Consider the following 21,340-nt stretch of genomic DNA (forward strand, 5'->3'; position numbering starts at 1 on the left):
AAACTGAGAAATTTAATTATTTATCTACAAAATAAAAATATTTTTGGCAAGTGAATCATGCAGCTAAAAAGTGAACAATCAATGTTTTGGACGAGTACGTAGTGTGAGCGATTTTCGTGGGGATTCCCCGACCGTTCGTTCATTGCTGTGGCGCTCGAATACGCAGTCAGTTTCTGTGAAACGGCAGGGCTCCCGATACCCGATCGCCAGTTAGCCAAATGCTACAAAAAATTAAAAATGGCTACAAAAATTCCAGTTTGGCGAATGTAGTGGCGATTGATTTTCTAGACAGTGCCCCTCAACAGAAAACTACAGCAAACAATCGAAAGTTGTAAGATGTTGAAACATTTTACCCTCCTTCCTACAAAGTTGCAATGTATTGAAACAGTTTACTCTCATTTCTACAAAGTTACAAATTCCCTGGTACAGGGTACAGTACACAGGCTTTGCTTTGGGCTTGCTTTGCCGCTGTACTGTGAGCCCCGTCCATCCTGGAGTCTATCAAAAGTTTTACATACTTTGCTTGAATCAACGTTTGGCCTGCAACTACTCAGTTTGATAGTAAAAACCATAATTTCAAAGGAAACTTTCACAAACGGAGTCATAATACAAAGGAAAAGGAGAAAAACCGAGGTTTTTTGAAAGGTCAAGTCAAGGTCATCTCATCATGTGATGTATTGGATGAAGACCCCTTAAGTACACAATTATGGTTCACAAGAAACCACCTAGGGTGGTCCAATAGCTGAAAGGTAATTTCTGTTGCCTTCCAATTGAAATGGCATTGAGCTTGACCGTCAGTTTTAAATTAAATTTTATTAAGAGTCATGGCAAAGGGAAATTGTCAACAGTAATTGCAGTAAGCATATCCATTTTCATATCATAAAGTTTGTGAATTAAAATTTTGCATGTCAACATTAAAGCAACAATTCAAAGTAGAACTACTACAATTGTCCATTCGGCCTATTTCAAACTGTTATAACTTATACAAGAATTATGTGATTCTGAATTATTTTAATATTTTTTGCAGATACCTCTTGTTTAATGATGTAGAAGTGAACATCAAACATTTCTTGATCATATCAAAATATGAAATGAAAATATATCTGAGCTAAAATGTTATCATAATCATTAAAACAATGAATACTCTCAAACATTGAGTAATTTAAATGAACATATATATATCATTGTGTCATTGTGTCTTGTGTTTTACAAGAGTTGTGTTTGGCCCAACCCTTTTTGTCTCAAGAAAAATACATATACTCATGTATATGTGTACAAGCATGTGTACTTGGCTGGACCGATCAAGTTTCTGCAAAAAATCGTTTCACTGTCAATGACAAGCTAAAGTGACGTCTTTAATAAATGTGTCCATTTAATATCCAAAGAAAATCAAGGCTATCAATGACACGAAGAAAGTTTGTCAGTCCCCACGGACGAAGTCTGGGGGGACTTATAGATTGGGTCATGTCCGTCTGTCCGTGCGTGCATCCGTCCGTCCGTTCACGCAGACATGCCCTGGTCAATTTCTTTCAAACTTTGCACAAGGATAGTACTCTACCCCATACAGATGCACATCGATTTGTTTCACAATGCAATCAAATTTGGCCGTGTTAGACTTGGAGGACTTTTTAGTTTACACCTCCATAGACTCCCATGTATAAGGCAGTTCTCCATAGACTCCCATGTATAAGTCAGTTCTCCCTAGACGCTCATGTATAAGGCCAAGAAAAATAAAAATTTAGTTTCTCATCGTATTCTAGTGCAAAAAGGATGCAGTGACACAGTTTTTAGTCCCCACGGATGAAGTCCAGGGGGCTTATAGATTGGGTCATGGTGTCCGGGTCATTGTGTCCGTTCGTCCATCCTTTCACACAGATATCTCAGACATTTTGACAAAATGTCACGTGACTTCGGTGACCTTTGACCTCAAATATACGTATTTGTCCATAACTCAGTAACCACAAGTGCTACACCCTTCATATATGGTATGATGGGATGACGCCACATATTATACCTCATTAATTATGCACATATCTAATTTTGAGAGAGCCAATAGAGCTAGAGGTCTGATTTTTGGTATATAGGGATAACTTAGCAAAACAATTTTTTTTGACAATATGTCACGTGACCTCAATGACCTTTGACCTCAAATATACATATTTGTCCATAACTCAGTAACCAAAAGTGCCACACCCTTCATATCTGGTATGATGGGAGACCTTATGACGCCACATACTGTACCTCATTAATTATGTGCATATCTAATTCTGAGCAAGCCAATACAGCTGGATGTCTGATTTTTCGTATATAGGGATAACTATAGGATAGAAATTTTTTGACAAAATGTCATGTGAACTTGATTTTTTACCTAAAATATACGTTTATGTCAATAAATAATTACCACAAGTGCTATGCCCTTTATATTTAGTAGGATGGGAGACCTTATGACAACACACGCTTTACCTCATTTATTATGCACATATCTAATTCTGGGCAAGCGAATAGAGGTAGAGGTCTAATTTTTGGCATATAGGGATTTATTAGCAATACATGTTTTTTTTTCAAAATGTCATGTGACCTCAATGACCTTTGACCTTGATTATACATATATATGCATATCTCAGTAACCACAATTTCTATACCCTTCAATTTTGATAGGATATTAGACCTTAAAATGTCACATCTTGTACCTCATTTATTATGCGCATATGTATTTCTTGGCTGGCCAATACAGCTACAGGTCTGATCTTTTTTCCCAATTTAGAACCATAACTTAGACATGCCTCATGTGTTTCAAATTAGGAACAACGACATAGACCTATGTGCCCATAGATCTCAACATATCAATCCAGTGATACTTCTTAATGACCACATTTCCCTGCCCCATCAAGACTAATACTCCTATTACTATGTCATTGTCAATGACTTGTTTAGAATTATATTTTCGTTTTAAACTACAGTTCTTTGATGCAGTGTGGTCGTCTGGCAATCCATCATCACGGCAGATGTACCGGTAGTGCATCCAATACACAGTCCACACTGTCCAATCATGCGTGCATGTTTTCCTGTTATAATTCAATTGGGTCAGAATTTTGTAGCAAGGAACATACAAAATCTTGCAGATAAATCAATTTGGATGATCTATGTACATGTATGCAAATTCCAAGTTTGGTGGACATGTGAAAATTATGTTTTTTGCCTTCATGTACAAGAGGGCATGTTTACCAAGCTGGACGCTCACTGCTAAAAAATCAATAAGTTTTATTACAGTTCACATTTCAACCCTTTCTGTGCATCTTTCTCAGCAACATTCCCCAAACCTCTCTCCTTGCATCCCTACCGCTAAATGCACTGAGGAGCACAGTGTCATCATTACGCATTTTTCTACCACTAATTCATTCACAGGCTGTGGATTTCAACATATTTGAAGGAATGGAATGCCATGGTGTGCCAGTGGCTGTCATATGTCAGGGTAGAGTGGTTCTTGAGGATGGTGTGGTAAGTTCTTCCTCAGTGAACAATATGGAAAAGAAACTCACTGTGACAAATAGCTAATAGCACAGATCACAAATAACGTCATGTTTTTCTCTCATTGATATGCATAAATAAATATTCGTCCGCATTTCCCGCATAGTATTACAATGGCAACTAAAAGTTACACTTATTCGTATGAATTGATGGCTAAGACTACAAGATGCAACAACAGCCGCGCATGCAACGACAAAATTTGTCCAAATTTCAGGCATATTTGTCCAAAAGTTGCGCACGTGCAGCTATATTCAGTAACAAACCTGAAATGGCGATCAACGCTATTCAATTCAAATTTGTCTAATGCTAGGAGTTGTGATATAAAGTCCTGTCTTTGGGAGTTTGTTTATCATCTGAGAAGACAGTTATATCAGTAAGAACTGTAAAACATGCATTGTTAGAATGGTCAGAATGACATACCATCAGCTTAATTTGCATTCCAAACAGATAAAGAAACTGATGATTAAAGTGTTGATATCTAGCTTGCAATATGTTAATCAGTTGATGGCTGATCTCATAAAATGAAAACCTAAGTGTAAAGTACTTCAAAGTTTACCACATGCAATGTCAATCTTTATCAGATCATTTGAATTCAAGAAATTACAGATTGGATTTCATGGGAAAGGAAACTCAATCCCTTCAAATTAATATTCCTCTAAGGAACAGTATCAAGCATTTTCTTGCGAAATTTTCATGTTCAACATCTTTGAAGTTACGCAGTGAAAACTGAAATTTATCCCAAGATTTTTAAATATACATATTGTTGAGAGGGATTATTTTTTTCTGTTGGGAGACCTTCGTTGAAAATACCTTCTTTATTTTGTTGCCGTAGACTGAATAATCTGTGGTACATATGTAATAATACTTACTATTCAATGAGTTTTTGTTCAGATTCAGAGTAAACAGTTCTAATTCACTAGATTTGGTCATTTGCAAATTTGATATGTTGGTTTTTTTCAGTTACATGTTACACAAGGTGCGGGACGATTCATTCCAAATCCAACCAATTCTGCCGCCTGCTACTCCAAGATTGCCCGCAGAGATGAGGTATTTCAAATTCACCTTTCATTGACATGGTTTGGTCCAAATACATTGTTATCATTGATTATTGTAGATCTATTCTCAGGGTATCGCGATGAAGAGAGGTTAAACCTTTCACTGCTGTTTAATGTTCAAAAATGGTGCTGTACCACTAGTTAGTAATGAACAAGTATGGGATGGTATTGCTCTCTTCATATGAAGTTTGTCAATGAAGAATAACATTTTTGAACCACTTTGTGGCTTCTCCGTTAGGTGACTGGCTGCCTTATTGTTGTGTGTTTGAACCCGATTGGAAACTTACCGTATTTTCTACCCTGGGTTGATAGCTCTGCTGGTGGACAGAATTGCCCCTGAGGCTGTCTTTCACCCAGTTTAAGCGATGTATTCATTGCTTCTATAAAGTTTATGTGTGATGTGTGATAGTGAGTGTACAAGGGTGAGTGCGAACTCTGCAGCAGGTGTGGAGGGGTTCCAGTCAGAAAAATTTTAACAACTTAGCTCGGTTATTGAACCACTTTTTTTGAGTGGATGGATTTGGCCAAGCGGTTCTATCTGTTGCTTCTTTGCTAGGTGACTTGCTGCTGTATGTTGTGAGTTCAAACCCAATTGGAAACTTATAGCATATACATACATATACAGTGATGTCATTTTCCAATCCTTACAGAGCATCACAGTGAATAAGTTATAAGGATAAATAAGCAAATTGACCGTTCATTTGTGATACTCCATATTGCAGATCAAAAAACCAGTAAAAGTAGAACGTGAACCTTATGACGGTCCAGTGTTTGTGCCATCAACTGAAGATGAGAGTGCTAAGGCTGTAGCAGTTTCTCCCATAACACACCAGGATGAGTTTTCCAGACCACCAACACGCCATGGAGGAGGAAGAGATCTGCATGCATCTTCATTTAGTCTGTCAGGTCAGTGTCAAATCAGATCACATCTAGTCTGTCAGGTCAGTGTCAAATCAGATCACATCTAGTCTGTCAGGTGTCATTGTCAAATCAGATCATGTTTAGTCTGTCAGGTCAGTGTCATATCGGATCACATCTAGTCTGTCAGGTCAGTGTCATATCGGATCACATCTAGTCTGTTGGGTCAGTGTCAAATCAGATCACATCTAGTCTGTCAGGTCAGTGTCATATCGGATCATATCTAGTCTGTCAGGTGTCATTGTCAAATCAGATCATGTTTAGTCTGTCAGGTCAGTGTCATATCGGATCACATCTAGTCTGTTGGGTCAGTGTCAAATCAGATCACATCTAGTCTGTCAGGTCAGTGTCATATCAGATCACATCTAGTCTGTCAGGTGTCATTGTCAAATCAGATCATGTTTAGTCTGTCAGGTCAGTGTCATATCGGATCACATCTAGTCTGTTGGGTCAGTGTCATATCGGATCACATCTAGTCTGTCAGGTGTCATTGTCAAATCAGATCACATCTAGTCTGTTGGGTCAGTGTCATGTCGGATCAAATCTAGTCTGTCAGGTCAGTGTCATATCAGATCACATCTAGTCTGTCAGGTCAGTGTCAAATCAGATCACATCTAGTCTGTCAGGTCAGTGTCATATCAGATCACATCTAGTCTGTCAGGTCAGTGTCAAATCAGATCACATCTAGTCTGTCAGGTCAGTGTCATATCAGATCACATCTAGTCTGTCAGGTCAGTGTCATATCGGATCACATCTAGTCTGTCAGGTCAGTGTCAAATCAGATCACATCTAGTCTGTCAGGTCAGTGTCAAATCAGATCACATCTAGTCTGTCAGGTCAGTGTCATATCGGATCACATCTAGTCTGTCAGGTCAGTGTCAAATCAGATCACATCTAGTCTGTCAGGTCAGTGTCAAATCAGATCACATCTAGTCTGTCAGGTGTCATTGTCAAATCAGATCACATCTAGTCTGTTGGGTCAGTGTCATGTCGGATCAAATCTAGTCTGTCAGGTGTCATTGTCAAATCAGATCACATCTAGTCTGTTGGGTCAGTGTCATGTCGGATCAAATCTAGTCTGTCAGGTCAGTGTCATATCAGATCACATCTAGTCTGTCAGGTCAGTGTCAAATCAGATCACATCTAGTCTGTCAGGTCAGTGTCATATCAGATCATGTTTAGTCTGTCAGGTCAGTGTCATATCGGATCATATCTAGTCTGTCAGGTCAGTGTCATATCAGATCACATCTAGTCTGTCAGGTCAGTGTCATATCGGATCACATCTAGTCTGTCAGGTCAGTGTCATATCAGATCATGTTTAGTCTGTCAGGTCAGTGTCATATCGGATCATATCTAGTCTGTCAGGTCAGTGTCATATCAGATCACATCTAGTCTGTCAGGTCAGTGTCAAATCAGATCACATCTAATCTGTCAGGTCAGTGTCAAATCAGATCACATCTAGTCTGTAAGGTCAGTGTCAAATCAGATCACATCTAGTCTGTCAGGTCAGTGTCATATCGGATCACATCTAGTCTGTCAGGTCAGTGTCATATCGGATCACATCTAGTCTGTCAGGTCAGTGTCATATCGGATCACATCTAGTCTGTCAGGTCAGTGTCATATCGGATCACATCTAGTCTGTCAGGTCAGTGTCATATCGGATCACATCTAGTCTGTCAGGTCAGTGTCATATCAGATCACATCTAGTCTGTTAGGTCAGTGTCAAATCAGATCACATCTAATCTGTCAGGTCAGTGTCAAATCAGATCACATCTAGTCTGTCAGGTCAGTGTCATATCGGATCACATCTAGTCTGTCAGGTCAGTGTCAAATCAGATCATGTTTAGTCTGTCAGGTCAGTATCATATCGGATCACATCTAGTCTGTCAGGTCAGTGTCAAATCAGATCACATCTAGTCTGTTAGGTCAGTGTCATATCGGATCATATCTAGTCTGTCAGGTCAGTGTCAAATCAGATCACATCTAGTCTGTCAGGTCAGTGTCAAATCAATCACATCTAGTCTGTCAGGTCAGTGTCATATCGGATCACATCTAGTCTGTCAGGTCAGTGTCATATCGGATCATATCTAGTCTGTCAGGTCAGTGTCAAATCAGATCACATCTAGTCTGTCAGGTCAGTGTCAAATCAATCACATCTAGTCTGTAAGGTCAAATCAGATCACATCCAGTCTGTAAGGTGGGTGTCATACCAGATCACATCTAGTCTGTAAGGTCAATGTCAAATCAGTTCATATCTAGTCTGGAAAGTCAGTCTCAAATCAAATCACATCTAATCTGTTAGATCAGCAATCAAATCAGATAACATCTAGTCCAGGAGGTCAGTGTCATATCAGATCACATTTTGTCTGGCAGGTCAGTGTCAAATCAGATCACACTTTGTCTCTCTGATCAGTATCAAATTAGATCACTTTTGATAATCTTACATACTGTTTCATTTAGAAAACAATTAAGCTCAGATAATATTTAAATGTGCATGATGTTGAGAGACGTTGCAAATATGGCATATGTTGCAATGCCTCTGAGTCGTGAATATTGAATGAGAAGTGTTGTGCAAGGTAGCTTACTTCATACTTCATACATCGTTACTTCATAAATAGTATTTATAGTTGAATCCAAGATTTTCAGTAGAATTCACATGAGTGGCATATCAATATTTTAGGAATTCCTATAACAAAGGAACTGATGGCAAAGTCAGGTTTAATCTGGCATTTTCCTTGTGGCAAAACCACAAGCGGCAAACAACCACATTTTCCGAGGTCTGGAACAACTGCTTAGGAATGTGATGGCATCAGAGTTTGGGCTGTCTTTCCTATTCTAATGAGTTGTACTTTGGACTGCTGATGACTACCCAGATATTATGAGTATTTACAGCGTTGCACATTCCACATACCTGTGTTCCACATATGAATGCTGAGGAAAATGGCTGTAAATATTAATGGTTCTCTTACAAAGTGAGGTTGTTTATCACTGCCTTGTCGGCAATTGGTTGGCTCCAAAAGACCAAAGTTCTGTTTTAATAAAGAAATTAAAATGTAGAGGATACTGATGATCGACAATGTAACAATATCTTCTGCTTCCAGTCACAAACACAGTCTGACAGCCGCACACTGTAAAATATCTGCAAAATGTAGCAATCTGGTACACAGTTGACTTACCTGCCACAACCCTTCAGCAAATTTACCAAAATGTTGTTTCCATCCTGAAATGCTATTACAAATCAGGTGTTTGCTCTAATTTCTTTATTTCATTAATCAGGGTACAGTAGTCATTTTGCATGTCCTACATTCATGCTGAGATCAACTCAAGATACTTTTCGTCCGGCGGAACTTTCCTTTTTTGCTCACGTGTTGACACACGTGGGCATATGTCGCAGCGATGTCTGTCTGTCTGTCTGTCTGTCTGTCTGTCTGTCTGTGTACTCAATATCTCAAAAACGGCTCATCAGATCAGAATCAAATCTGGTACATAGATTCAGTTTGCAAATGGCAAGAACTGATTAGTTTTTGGTGGGTGTGGCTTGCTTACTTTTTGCTCATTTGCATAATTAATTATTTTAGAAAAAAATGATATATATTGACAACGACTGCACACAATTTGATGAGATTCGCTACAAATGTTGATCACACCAAGATATATCAGCTTTGAAAGATATTAAGGGGTGACCTGAAAGATAATTACTAATTTGCATGTTTAATGAAATTTCCTAATTAGGAGTATATATCTGGATTTACTTGATCAAAATTGACAAAACTTGGTATGCATATTGAAAATACTATGATTTAACGTTATTGAAAGTCATTAAGCATTTTACTTCATTCAAATCCTAATTTGCATATTTAATGACCTTTTGAAATTAAGGCTATATATTTGAAGTTACATGACCAAAATTGATGAAACTTGCTTTGTACATTAAAGATACTATGATAGAATATGATTAAATGTCATTAAGCATTTTTACATCAGCCAATTCCTAATTTGCATATTTTATGAACTTTCCTAATTAGGGGTATTTATCTGAATTGATGAGACCAAAGTTGATGAAACTGGCTATGTACATTAAAGATACTATAATAGAACATTATTGAAAGTCATTAAGCATTTGAAGTTTAGCCAATTCCTTATTTGCATATTTAATGAACTTTCATAATCAGGGATATTTATCTGTATTGACAAGACCAAAGTTGACGAGACTTGCTATGTACATTAAAGATACTATGATACGACATTATTGAAAGTCATTAAGCATTTTTACTTCATGCAGCTCCTAATTTGCATATTTAATGAATTTTTGAAATTAGGGATATATATTTGAATTTACATGACCAAAATTGATGAAACTTGCTGTGTACATTAAAGATACTATTATGTAGGCTAACTTTATTGAAAGGCATTAAACATTTTTGCTTCAGCCAATTCCTAATTTGTGTATTTAATGAACTTTCCTAATTAGGGATATATACTTGGATTTATTTAATCAAAATTGGCATAACATGCTATGTACATTGATGATTATACCAGGTTATATCAATATTGGAAGTCATTTCGCATTTAAGTTTTCATGTCAGCTAATTTATAGTTTGCATATCTAATGAGCTTTCAAAGTTTGGAATATATAGTGTGAAGGACTTGACCAAAGGCAATTACACTTGCTATATAAAGTGGTGATACAATGACAGCAGTCAAAGAAATTAATATTTTTTTCAGCTAATTACATATTTCAATACTTAATGACCTATAGAGTTCATCTGTGGTGAATTATGTTCATTATGTTGATCATAATACTTTCAATGAAGTTGCAAACATGTGGCAAAGGTTCAAATTTACACATACATGTAACTGCAATATATAATGAAACACGTGAGCATTTACAGTTCATATCTGGTTGAATGACACAAGTCAATCAGTCGACTACTATGGCTATTTTTGTTGGTGCTCGATACATGCCTGAAAAATTCATAATGCTTCCCTTTGATGTGGCCAAGCATCAAAGAGTCAAATTTGACAGTATATATAGCCTGTTGGTTGCAGCAAAACCTCACAAGCTGTGGTTGCTCACAGCTCACAAGCTGTGGTTGCTCACAGCTCACAAGCTGTGGTTGCTCACAGCTCACACTTGGTGCCCATATTGCAAATCAAGCGTAAACACAGGATTTAGGTCTGGCTAAGTCAGAATCAGGTTGTACATTGCTAGAGACTTGTAAAATGGTAATAAAGTTGAAAAGAAAAAATTGATAAAATCAGATAGTGTGGAAATGACTTTTAGTCTCAAAAGTTACTACATTGACAATGCTGCTAGTTTGTTATAAAGAAAGCAAGAAAGAAAGAAAGAAAATTTGACCTGACTTTAAAGTGAAATTATTGAAAAAACAAATAAATGTACAAATACATTTTTAAGCAGAGTAATTTACTGTTACATTTCTCTTTGCATTCTTGCATTTTCATCATCATACATTTCATCATTTCGCGCCAAAACTGGAAGAATATGAGAAGTGATTCGATTTAGTAATTTAGTATGATTTTTGATTTTATCAAGAGGTTATGTACTTTGTTTGTCATTTGTAAAGTGCAACATAACTACAATAGCTTTATTTTTGTACAAGCATGGCTCAAGCAGTGTTGAGAATTTAGTTTGCATATGTCACTAAAAGTTTGGAAACAAATAAATTTACTGTAGATTGCTGCACCGATAATTAGTTTCCAATCTGTAGAGAGATCAAAAAGTAAGTCTTCATTTTGTAAAGAATAACAGTAAGTGTTTGCAAGTTATTCAGATAGAGACCAATCATATTAGGTGTCTCCATACAACAAAGTAACCATGACAACATCTTCTACCTAATGTAAACAAGTAGAAACAATGTAACCACTGACAATAAATAGTGTAGCTTGTTAGAGTAGTACAAATACTCTGCTCTTGTATTGACTGAGAACTTCATTTCATGGGACAACTGTGAAAATGTTTTTTTCTTCTTTTAGTTTTCTACTTTTGAGGAGTTTGTGTCTTAAGTGTAAAACTTGTCAATCATAAAGCGACATTAACTATGGTAAATGTAATTTCTGATGGCTGCAAACATCAAAAAGCAGAAAATTGTTTCCAATGGATTCCATAGTATTGTAGAATAGGAATCAATGTCACACTGACCTACAGTAGTTTTAAGCTGTGATGAAAACAATGGTATGTTTATTAACACGCATGTATCTAAAGGTTTGCACTTAAATTTGTTCCTTCATGTGTTTTGTTTGTCATGATATTCTCCGTGTTAATTCCATATGATTTGCGAGTTTTCCACATTTTCCAAATGAATATGTTCATATTCACAGGTCGACAGGTAGATGATCATGTCTCTCCAAGGGCCTCCCAAAAGATCAGCAACCCTCCTGGTGGAAAGTCTAGTATCATCTTTGGTGATTAGGTTTCTGCCAAACAAAGTAAATATTTTGTTCTATGAATAACATCAGATATTGAAGCAATTCCTTCCCTTATCTCTAAAATTCTATCATATATTCTGCTCTTCATGCTTCAATGACTTGTCCTTCAAATGTCCTTCTTAATTTGTAATCTGAATGATATTCACTGAAAATTTATGACAAACTTTTACAGTTGCTTTAATTTGAACATACTTTACCTGATGTAAAAGAAAAACCTGGAAATATAGTAGAATGGATTACATTTCTAAATTAAACCAATACATCTTGAATGACAATTACCAAAGGCACATTGAACACTTAAAATGTGCAAAAGTTTGATTTGCGTAAATTTTTCAAGACAGTTGATTTTGTACTTGCATATTGTACTTCTTAAGTAGATAATTTAGATCCTGTGTTACAAATTTGGTAAAATCTTGATAGATATCTGAATCAGTAATGTTCAACACCAGATAGTTGCTTTAAATCTAAGGCATTATTTAGAACAAACGAATTGTCATTCCATCTAAAATATGATGTAACATTGAAACCAATGACAGAATAACCAGTAATTCAAAGAAAAACTACAAAAGTACAGCAAAGATAATAATTCTATCAAATTTTTAACTCTCTACCCTCCATCATTGACATACATGTATTGTTTGTGATGTTATTGTACCTGTTGCCTGTTCATGCACCTCATGTCTTGTTTTGCTGTAGAATTAATGTATCTTATCTTTAGTGACTGCATGTAAGCACTGATCTTGCTCATTGTAAGAACGCATTCATTTCTTGCAAAACTTTCCAGCATTCCTGTACATTGTCTTTGTTTACTAGAGTCATGTATTCAGTGATAACTGCGCATACTTTTTTTGCTTTAAGTTTTATGTCAATTAGTTTTTAGTTGCATGTACACATACAAGTCCTATGCATTAGTGTGAATGTTTCAAATTGAAGTATGGATTGGATGGTGCATAGCAAAGCCATGAGGCGTGTAGTGCTTGCTTTGTTGACTCACTTGCAATTCAAGGCACTCACTGAAATTGACGTCGTATACAGGACATTGCATGACTGTCACACTGACTGTCATAATGTCAGGACAAATAGTTGTAGATGTCTATGGAATGTCATATACAGACAAAATGCTGACTTCATTTCATGATGCACTGACAAGTGAGAAAATTTACAGCTCAGCTGTGATGGAAGATGTTGTGACAAAGATGTTGGAAATATTTGCAAAGTATTGTACACAAATACACACCTGTAAATATAACACTACTTAATTCTTATTTGAAGATTCTTTTTTACTTTCAGGTGGACAAGATGACAGCTCTTACGGTTCCCAGAAGAGTTCTCGTCAGTCAAACAAACGCATACTAGCACCTCCAGGCGGTCGCTCCAATCTTCAATTTTAAATATCCACTGAATCTATTTTGAGTGTTATGCAGCAACAGAATCATGTAGTTATGCTTTTGTCAATTTGTAGATGTCTGAGAACAGAAAGGAACAAAAAATACTTGAACCTGTACTGTGTGTATAAATGGTTTGGTATAAAATTTGACCATGTGTAGTAGAAAGGCGTATGGTGTAATTGTGAATTGATAATCATTTAGAGTAGGTGTATGTAAAGTAGTCTAGGTGTTGGAAATGTTGTCAGTAAACCTAGTGAGTACAGTCACTAAAGAAGAACACGTGTTCATGAAAGATGTCATATCATGGCAGTACTGAAGCACTAACCTATCAAAGTTTGCAGCAACTTTAGATGTCACTATACGTCTGTCATTCTGTAAAGCTTTGACAAGTGCACTCATATATATATTCTATCATCAGATACTGTTTTAATGGCTTTTCAAATTACATACAGTGAGTTTTTTCACAATCATTTCATTTTAAGATTACCATGGCCAAGTAGTCTTAGAAAATAAAATCAGCAATGTTGCAGTGAAAGCATGAAAATGTCATCAAGATTTGAGATCAAGTGACAAATGAGTAGTTAGTTAATGTGTTTATGCTAGACAACAGAGTGCATGCTGCATGTATGGTGACTGAATTAATGAGCAGAATACAGCTCTGTTGTCACTGCACAGCTAGCTGACATTTTGAAAAGTAATAAGTAATGCTATTTATACATTATCAAGTACATTTGAAGTGCTTCTTTGTATGAAATGTGCCTCTCACCAGGGAATGGGAAATGATAATCCAAACACTTTGTGTTAATTCATTATTTTTGTAATTCCATGATCACACATTTGTAGATCAACGGTCATTTTGTTGTATTTAATATTTTTCATCTGGTTTAACATCCCAGACACAAAAACTATGCCAAGTTGAATTTTGTTTCACTCTAACTGAAATATCGTATAAAATACGCTGCTGCCCTCTCTCTTGATTTTGAAGCAAGGAACTTTGATTTTTGCATTCTCAGTTTTATATCAGTTTGAGTGATTGTTTCACTTAGAAATATAACTTTTGGCAGTTTGTACTCTGACTGTAGTATGGATGCCATGATTTAGAGTAATACATGCTGGGTAAAATTTGTAACAGACCACAATAGTGTAACTTTTGTCTCTCAGTCATCTTATCTGTGTCTCCGTTGTAATGTCAAAAGATTTGATGCATGAAATTGTGGATTTTCAACACAGATCTACACACATGCAGCTTAAATGGTAGACACAGCTAAATATTCAATCTTGATGATGTAGTGAAATCAGTAGGTTTAGATAACAAGCACTGATGCCAACAATCACCACTTCAGACTATCGGTTTCTATGAATATGTTGTTGTGTGGATGATTACTGTGGAATAGATCATTTTCACCAGGATTTTATTTCACTGTTTTGATAATGTCTATGGTTTTAAAATCAGAGAATACCCCTAACACAATGGTAATTATACATTTTGAGTTGCATTGAGTACAATACATTCAATAATCAGTGAATTAGGAATATTTTGACAGTATTCTAGTGCCTTTTTTCAAGAAACATATTTGTTATATAATTTTTTGAACAAGAATCACAGTACATTATTTTGTCTTGATTTTGTTTTTAGAGTTTTCTCCCCCGTCAGACATCCACCAGCTTAATACATTCTCAAATGATGCAATTATAAGGAGATAGTAACAACTTTTTATCAACGATTTTTTTGAAAAATTTAATGTAGAAATCTTTGAAGAGAGACATTCAAGTTATCATCAGATGTGTCTTTGCAGTAACCATGTGATGTGCAGGAGAACATTATCACAGTTCTGATGTTCTACCAAGTTGAACTTTATTGAAGTTGTGCGATAAGAATTGCAAACAGTAAAAAACCTCACTCTGAACATAAAAAAGATCAAATAGTCAATTATCACAGACATCTTTGAGTGAATATAATTTTTGACGTCAGAGTGAAAATTAGCAATTACCAGGAATTTACCAACTTGTGTGAGAAGTTGGAAGGTAGAAATGCACAAAATTGTGTGTGGCACTTGTGTATTTGTGGTAACAAGTTTGAATACAAAGGGTTCACAAATCCTGTACAATCATGACCAACTTTATATATTTCAATCCATCAAATACAACAATTTACATTAAGTCTCTTGTCCCTTCATAAAAAAAAAGATCAAAATTAAGTTGTGTAATTCATTGTCACACGATGAATCAATGTCACTAATCATTTGATGCAGTCTAGGTTATTTTATTCTCAATCTTGGTCTTTTTCAAAACAATATTTTTCATTTCGAATTTCAAATCAATCACTACCCTCATAAAGATGAAAATCAAATACAAATCATCTCCAGACTCTTGCCTTACAGTGATTGGTTAATAACTCTTCAATTTTACAAAAGGTCAAAGGTCTCTATCCTGTTTACCTTAACTGAATGTATGTGTTATTCTTGAGTCTTGAAAAACCTCCAAGCTGGAAAGTGCATATAAAATAAATGTGACGCTCAAAAAGTACCAAGTTTCTTTTCGTCTTCAATGCTTGCTATGCTGACTAGCATTCATTCTATCACTGTCTGCTATATATTGACTTCTATCATCATGTATAGGTACAGGTTTATCAGCACTGTTAAACACTCTCTGGTTTCATAAATACTTTTCACAATCAATAATCATGTATGCCACTCTCACAATTCACTTTACTTGACCATATACACATTCCTTATTGTGAGAAGAAAATCTGGCAACATTTTAGCTGATATGTGCTTTGTAGGTCTGCTGTTTATGATACAAATCTTATAAAACCGTGATTACCTGTCATCAGTTACCATTGTTATCACGTGATGTCTTGTCTAATTTTGTACACAAAGGCCTCATAGTAATGATATTTAGATTTGTTCAGATTGTGACAAAATTAAAGCCGCACTTTTCAATCCCAGGTTCTCGCATTAGTGGCGTTCTCCTCCCAGTCAAACATTTGGCCAGTACGGTGTTTGATTTCTATAACATTGATTACACAAACTGATCTCAACCTTTTGTCACATTTTGCTAATCCTGCAAACAGAGTTAATACAAGCGTTTGATTGACGGTCGGTTCAAATCGCCAACGGTCATTGATTCCCCACCACAAACGCTCGAGTATGTACCAAATATCAAAGCTATCTGACTTGTAGTTTTGAAGAAGAAGATTTTTAAAGATTTTTTTACCAAAAATGACAAAAATTGCCTTAAAAATACAAATATGCAAATTTCACCACGATTTGAACAAATCTGACTGAAGTCACCCTAAGTAAACTGCATATCAAATTTCAAAGCAATCAGACAAGCGATTTCAGAGAAGAAGATTTTTTTACCAAAAACACCAAAAAAATGCCCCAAAAATACAAACATGCAAATATCACCACAATTTGAAGAAACTTAAGTGAGGTCACCCCAAGTGAGCTGCATATAAAATTTCAAAGCAATTGGACTTGCGGTTTCAGAGCAGAAGGCAATTGTTGACGGACGACGACGGAAAATCAGCCTATTTGATAAGCTCCGCGTCGCTGACAGCGGAGCTAAAAATGTCATGAGAGCACGGCATCGATCACAACAAATCGGTCTATGTTCACGTCGCGACCCGCATGTATGAACGGTACCATGCAAGAAAAAAGTTCCGGTTGATGACGTACACAGGGGTAATTCGGATTTCTTATCCGTCCTGTTCTACGTCACACAGGTGGGAATTCGGTCCAGTTCATGTGATAAAGATATATACACACACACACACACACACACACACATCAACATGTTAAGGTATGTTTCTCTCCGAAGTTTAGCACTCAAAAGGGAAGAGCAGATTTTAAAATTGATTGAGTGTTGCTGAACAAATTCAAAGCCTAGACCAAGTATCATAGGCCTATATGGCCTCGTCCATGAAAGTAGAAATTAAGCAAAACAAAGAGAGAGCAAAAATGACAACTCTGGCATGGTAAAGCACTGGAAAATGTCACAACCCTGTTATAAATTTTTTATCATAACAATGTATCTAACAAGCTTCATCAAACTTTGTGATGTCATTCTGGAGACTATTCAATTTCAAGGAATAACCTATCAGAAAGAAAATAATTTTGCCGATGCCTAATAAGGACAGTTAAGACAGTCTTACATGTAACTGTATTGGTTAAATACTTTTATTTGTATGCATAGGCAACAACACTCTCTTCTGTTTCAGCACATCAATCTCTATGTAAAGACCTGTGTGTTAATTCTAGTAATTGCATCAGTGTCTGCTAACCTGTCTAGGCGTGATGATGGATGGTTTGAATTTGTGTTACTCTTTATTAAATATCCCACACATAGATCTGCTTTAAATAGATTCTCCCACATTATGGGACATGATCACTTGGATATACAATGGCATTACGGAATGGCTTTAATAATCTTGTGCAGCACTCTCATTACTGATGAAGGTTTACTGAACTGGTTGTGCATGATGTGTACTGCTTTGCAGAATAGCGCCCTCTCTGTTTAATTAAAAGAATAAATGCATGTACACAGTTTTTCTTCGTTTTATTGATTAATTTATTCCTCGGGTTTATCCATCAAATAATTATATTAAAAACTCATGCTATTGGAATTGGCAGCTTCAGGTTATTAGAGTTGTCAATAAATTGAAGTGCTAGCAGGTTAAATTGATTACAAAATAACACGGGTACTATTAGGCATATAAACTGAACGAGCATTTCCTTCGACACCATTCCTTCAAACGGTCTATATGTGGATCTTTGGCTCTCAATACCTTTCACTTAACATCAAAATTTAGATTGACATCCACCATTGAAATTTTAACGACTGAAAGAAAAATGTTTCTGCACAATCTTTAGTTAATTTCAGTACTAGAAAAACGTAATTGTCGTCAGCTTTCAACAATTCTATCAATTTTTTTTTCCTTTTGCTTCTCATTGGTAGTGATATCTGCTAACAAAGAGATTACCGATTACATCATCAATCAAGGCCTCCCTGCACCACCATATACAGAACACAGTTTATACTGCACAAAACTGAAAAACCAAACAAATTTGCATTTTATTCAAATTCCAAATATACGATGTTTTGTGATGGATAGGAAAACCATATATATTAGTACGCAGGGGTTTTTTGTGTGTGTGTGAAGGCACGCACTCCATCGAGAATAGTCGTTTGTTCGATAGTTGTCAGACAGTCATCACTTCCCATATACTTTTTTTTTTTAGATTTTCAACGATAACATATTGATTGATTTTCATCTACTCTGAAATCAATGCCTCTCCCACACATTTCTGACAAAATAGGCATTTGTCGTAGGAGTTTGTCATGCTATGGTTTGCATTTCTTCACGACATTTACTGATACATGACCGCTTCTCTGATACTTGGTAAGTCTTCAGCCCATTCTATACAAATGAGTCTACAATATTTTATAAAGGTCTACATTTGCCCTCCTTGTTATACCCCGAAAAAAACTAACTGTATTTTATGAACTTTTTAACTCAATTGCATTGTGGAATGTTTCATAGCTATTTGTTTACAGTAATATGTGGCTTATACGCCTATGCAGCATCGGTTAAGTCTTAACTATCCAAATATACGGTCTGATGTCCTGAAATTGTTGCCCTGGTCTATTTTATAATATCTCTGACCACGTATAAGACTGTCATTGCCATATTCCCTCTGCATGCCCTATTCCGTGCGTTGCAGAGATTACCCGCATTAAGTGATAGTGTTGTCGGTCCCTTAATTCAAACCAGCATAGAGTGCGCCCTCACCGCTAATCATTTGTACCTAAATATTTGAAAATTATGACCAACATTCACCGCTTTACAGGTAATTTGACGCTAAAATTGATTCCAACATCAACAAATCGGCAAAGTAAATGTAATTGAAGGCAACTGTCGAGTGTAGAAATTTGAATCAGCTTGCAATAAGGTGTAAACGCCCGAAAATGGACATCTCAGCCACTTTTGGCCTAACCGTCAAAATTGGTCTACTTCGGAACGGTGAAAGGGGTTTTTGAGGGAAAAAGTAACTGAGACACTTTTAAAGGTATACAGTCACCTCTAAATATGCCCATATGTGGTCAAAGGGGCGTTCCTTGATATTCAAAATGACCATTTGAGGGCGCTGTTTTTAAAAGCGGCCAACCGCATAAAATCTGTGATTGGTTAGATTTTCTCTTTCCATGATAACTGTGGCAAAATTGATTGGTTAGATTTTCTCTTTCCATGGTAACTGTGGCAAAATTGGAACAGGTGACAGTATACCTTTAAGGGATAACCATCATTTCGCGTCCTGGGTGTTTATATTCCTCAACCGTTGCTGAATGACATTTTCCATTGTGTAGGAAGTGACTATGTTTACGCATTAATGGTTCATTGTTTCTATCCAATGTAAACAGTAGAAATGTTTTTCAAGTATATTAATCAATTCGAATATCATTAATTTAGCTGTTCTCATCAATATTTTTGCATCATAAAATCTCTCTGCAAATCACAATTTGTTCATGTCGCAGCTTACCAAGCAAAACCAACGGCATAGTACACCAGGTTTGTAATTTTCAAACTGATTTCACTTTCTGTAATAGTTTTATATTCCGCCAAACTCACCAAATATTAATATGTAGCAATTGTCATAACGGAATAATTTTTAAAATATTCATTGAAATAGTTTGGCTTGTTTTGTTTGAACGTTTGGAAGACACGGTGAAGTAAAACCGATGGTTTTAAACACTGTGAGTGACAGTTACGAGCATTGATTGAAGTTTTGCAAATATGGATTCGATGGAACGTTTACACTGAGACACGGATGAAACAAATATATTCAGAGTCTATTGTTCTGTTTCAACAAAGAATATGCAAAATGTCCAGAGAGCTGTCATTCAACAAGTCAAGAATGTATGGTAGGTCAAAGTTCATAGCCTTATTTAACCAAGTCGTCGTACAACCTGCATGCGTCCCTTATTTACTCTTTCAGTGTTGTCTATTGCCATGTGTTGTTCAAATGTAATTATGTTGTGAAAACTTGGAATCTGAATCTTGCAAATAATTCTCTTTACATTGTTAGCATTTATTGTGCAACATTATTTTATTCTCTTCAACGGCGTTAATTGGCAGCCACTTGGAGAGAAGTTACAATTTTAATAATAAAGTTGATAATAAACAAAATTGAAAATAAAAAATATATATACAAGAAACTTACAAACATTAAAGCTCCATAAGCTGTATCTTTTGGCTATTTTTCAGAACTTTTGTTTTATTGTTTCCCTACACTTTCTGCATTGAATCCCTAAACTGTAATTGAATGCCAAGTATTTAGGATATCAGCACAACCTATATGAGTATAATCTATATTGTTATTGTTGAAAATTGTATTCAAGTCCGGACTAGAATTCATTTGTAAACAATAAACAATGATCACTACACACATACAAGCTGTGTTGATAAAAAAATACTCGAAATTTCAGCATGACAAACGGATTAGGGTCAGACACGGTTGTTGATGTACAGAAGCAGAATACGGAAAAACTTGCCACAAGTTACAGCTTATGTCCCTTTAAAATCACATGGACAAGACCGCAAAGATATTGTTTTGGAAACTTGCAGTGAATCGTATAAGATATCAATATTTCTGTTCAGTGATTTAAATAAGCAGTAAATGCGACCAACGGAACTACTTCTGTTTGTAGCATCGACTCTATTATGAGGTCTACAAATAAGGTTCCTTCTTCTGGGACTATACAAATGTGACAAAACATCTACATTGGAATATACAGTTAAAATATCCCTACCGAGATGTAAATGTGGAATATTAACACAATGCAGAATAAGTCATAGGCACATTAATGTCCTTACGAAAGCCATGTTTGACAGGTAAAAACGGAGAAAGCGTTTTTGGATTGATTCAATTCTCATTGCTTGGTACTTTGAGGATTAAAAATAACAATATTGAAACCAATGTCCCTCTACATATGCCATATGCA

The 21,340-nt window shown here is 36.0% G+C and overlaps 1 protein-coding gene across 14 annotated transcripts in view; it reads left to right on the top strand.

Annotated features, from left to right (window-relative positions):
- Window positions 1-15,862, top strand: part of LOC139139745 (dihydropyrimidinase-like) — a 76,262-nt gene extending 60,400 nt beyond the window's left edge. For 7 of the 14 annotated variants that reach the window (XM_070708622.1, XM_070708620.1, XM_070708628.1 and 4 more), the window contains 5 exons: window positions 3,406-3,498; window positions 4,489-4,575; window positions 5,306-5,489; window positions 11,841-11,948; window positions 13,239-15,862. In XM_070708622.1, the coding sequence (XP_070564723.1) occupies window positions 3,406-3,498; window positions 4,489-4,575; window positions 5,306-5,489; window positions 11,841-11,932 (456 nt within the window). In that variant the 3' untranslated portion in view covers window positions 11,933-11,948; window positions 13,239-15,862. The remainder of the gene's footprint in view (window positions 1-3,405; window positions 3,499-4,488; window positions 4,576-5,305; window positions 5,490-11,840; window positions 11,949-13,238) is intronic. The other 7 variants (XM_070708619.1, XM_070708618.1, XM_070708624.1 and 4 more) reach the window with 1 other exon arrangement.
- The last annotated feature ends 5,478 nt before the right edge of the window (window positions 15,863-21,340 follow it).

The sequence above is a fragment of the Ptychodera flava genome, chromosome 9, assembly GCF_041260155.1.
Source record: "Ptychodera flava strain L36383 chromosome 9, AS_Pfla_20210202, whole genome shotgun sequence".
Taxonomy (NCBI): Eukaryota; Metazoa; Hemichordata; class Enteropneusta; family Ptychoderidae; genus Ptychodera; species Ptychodera flava.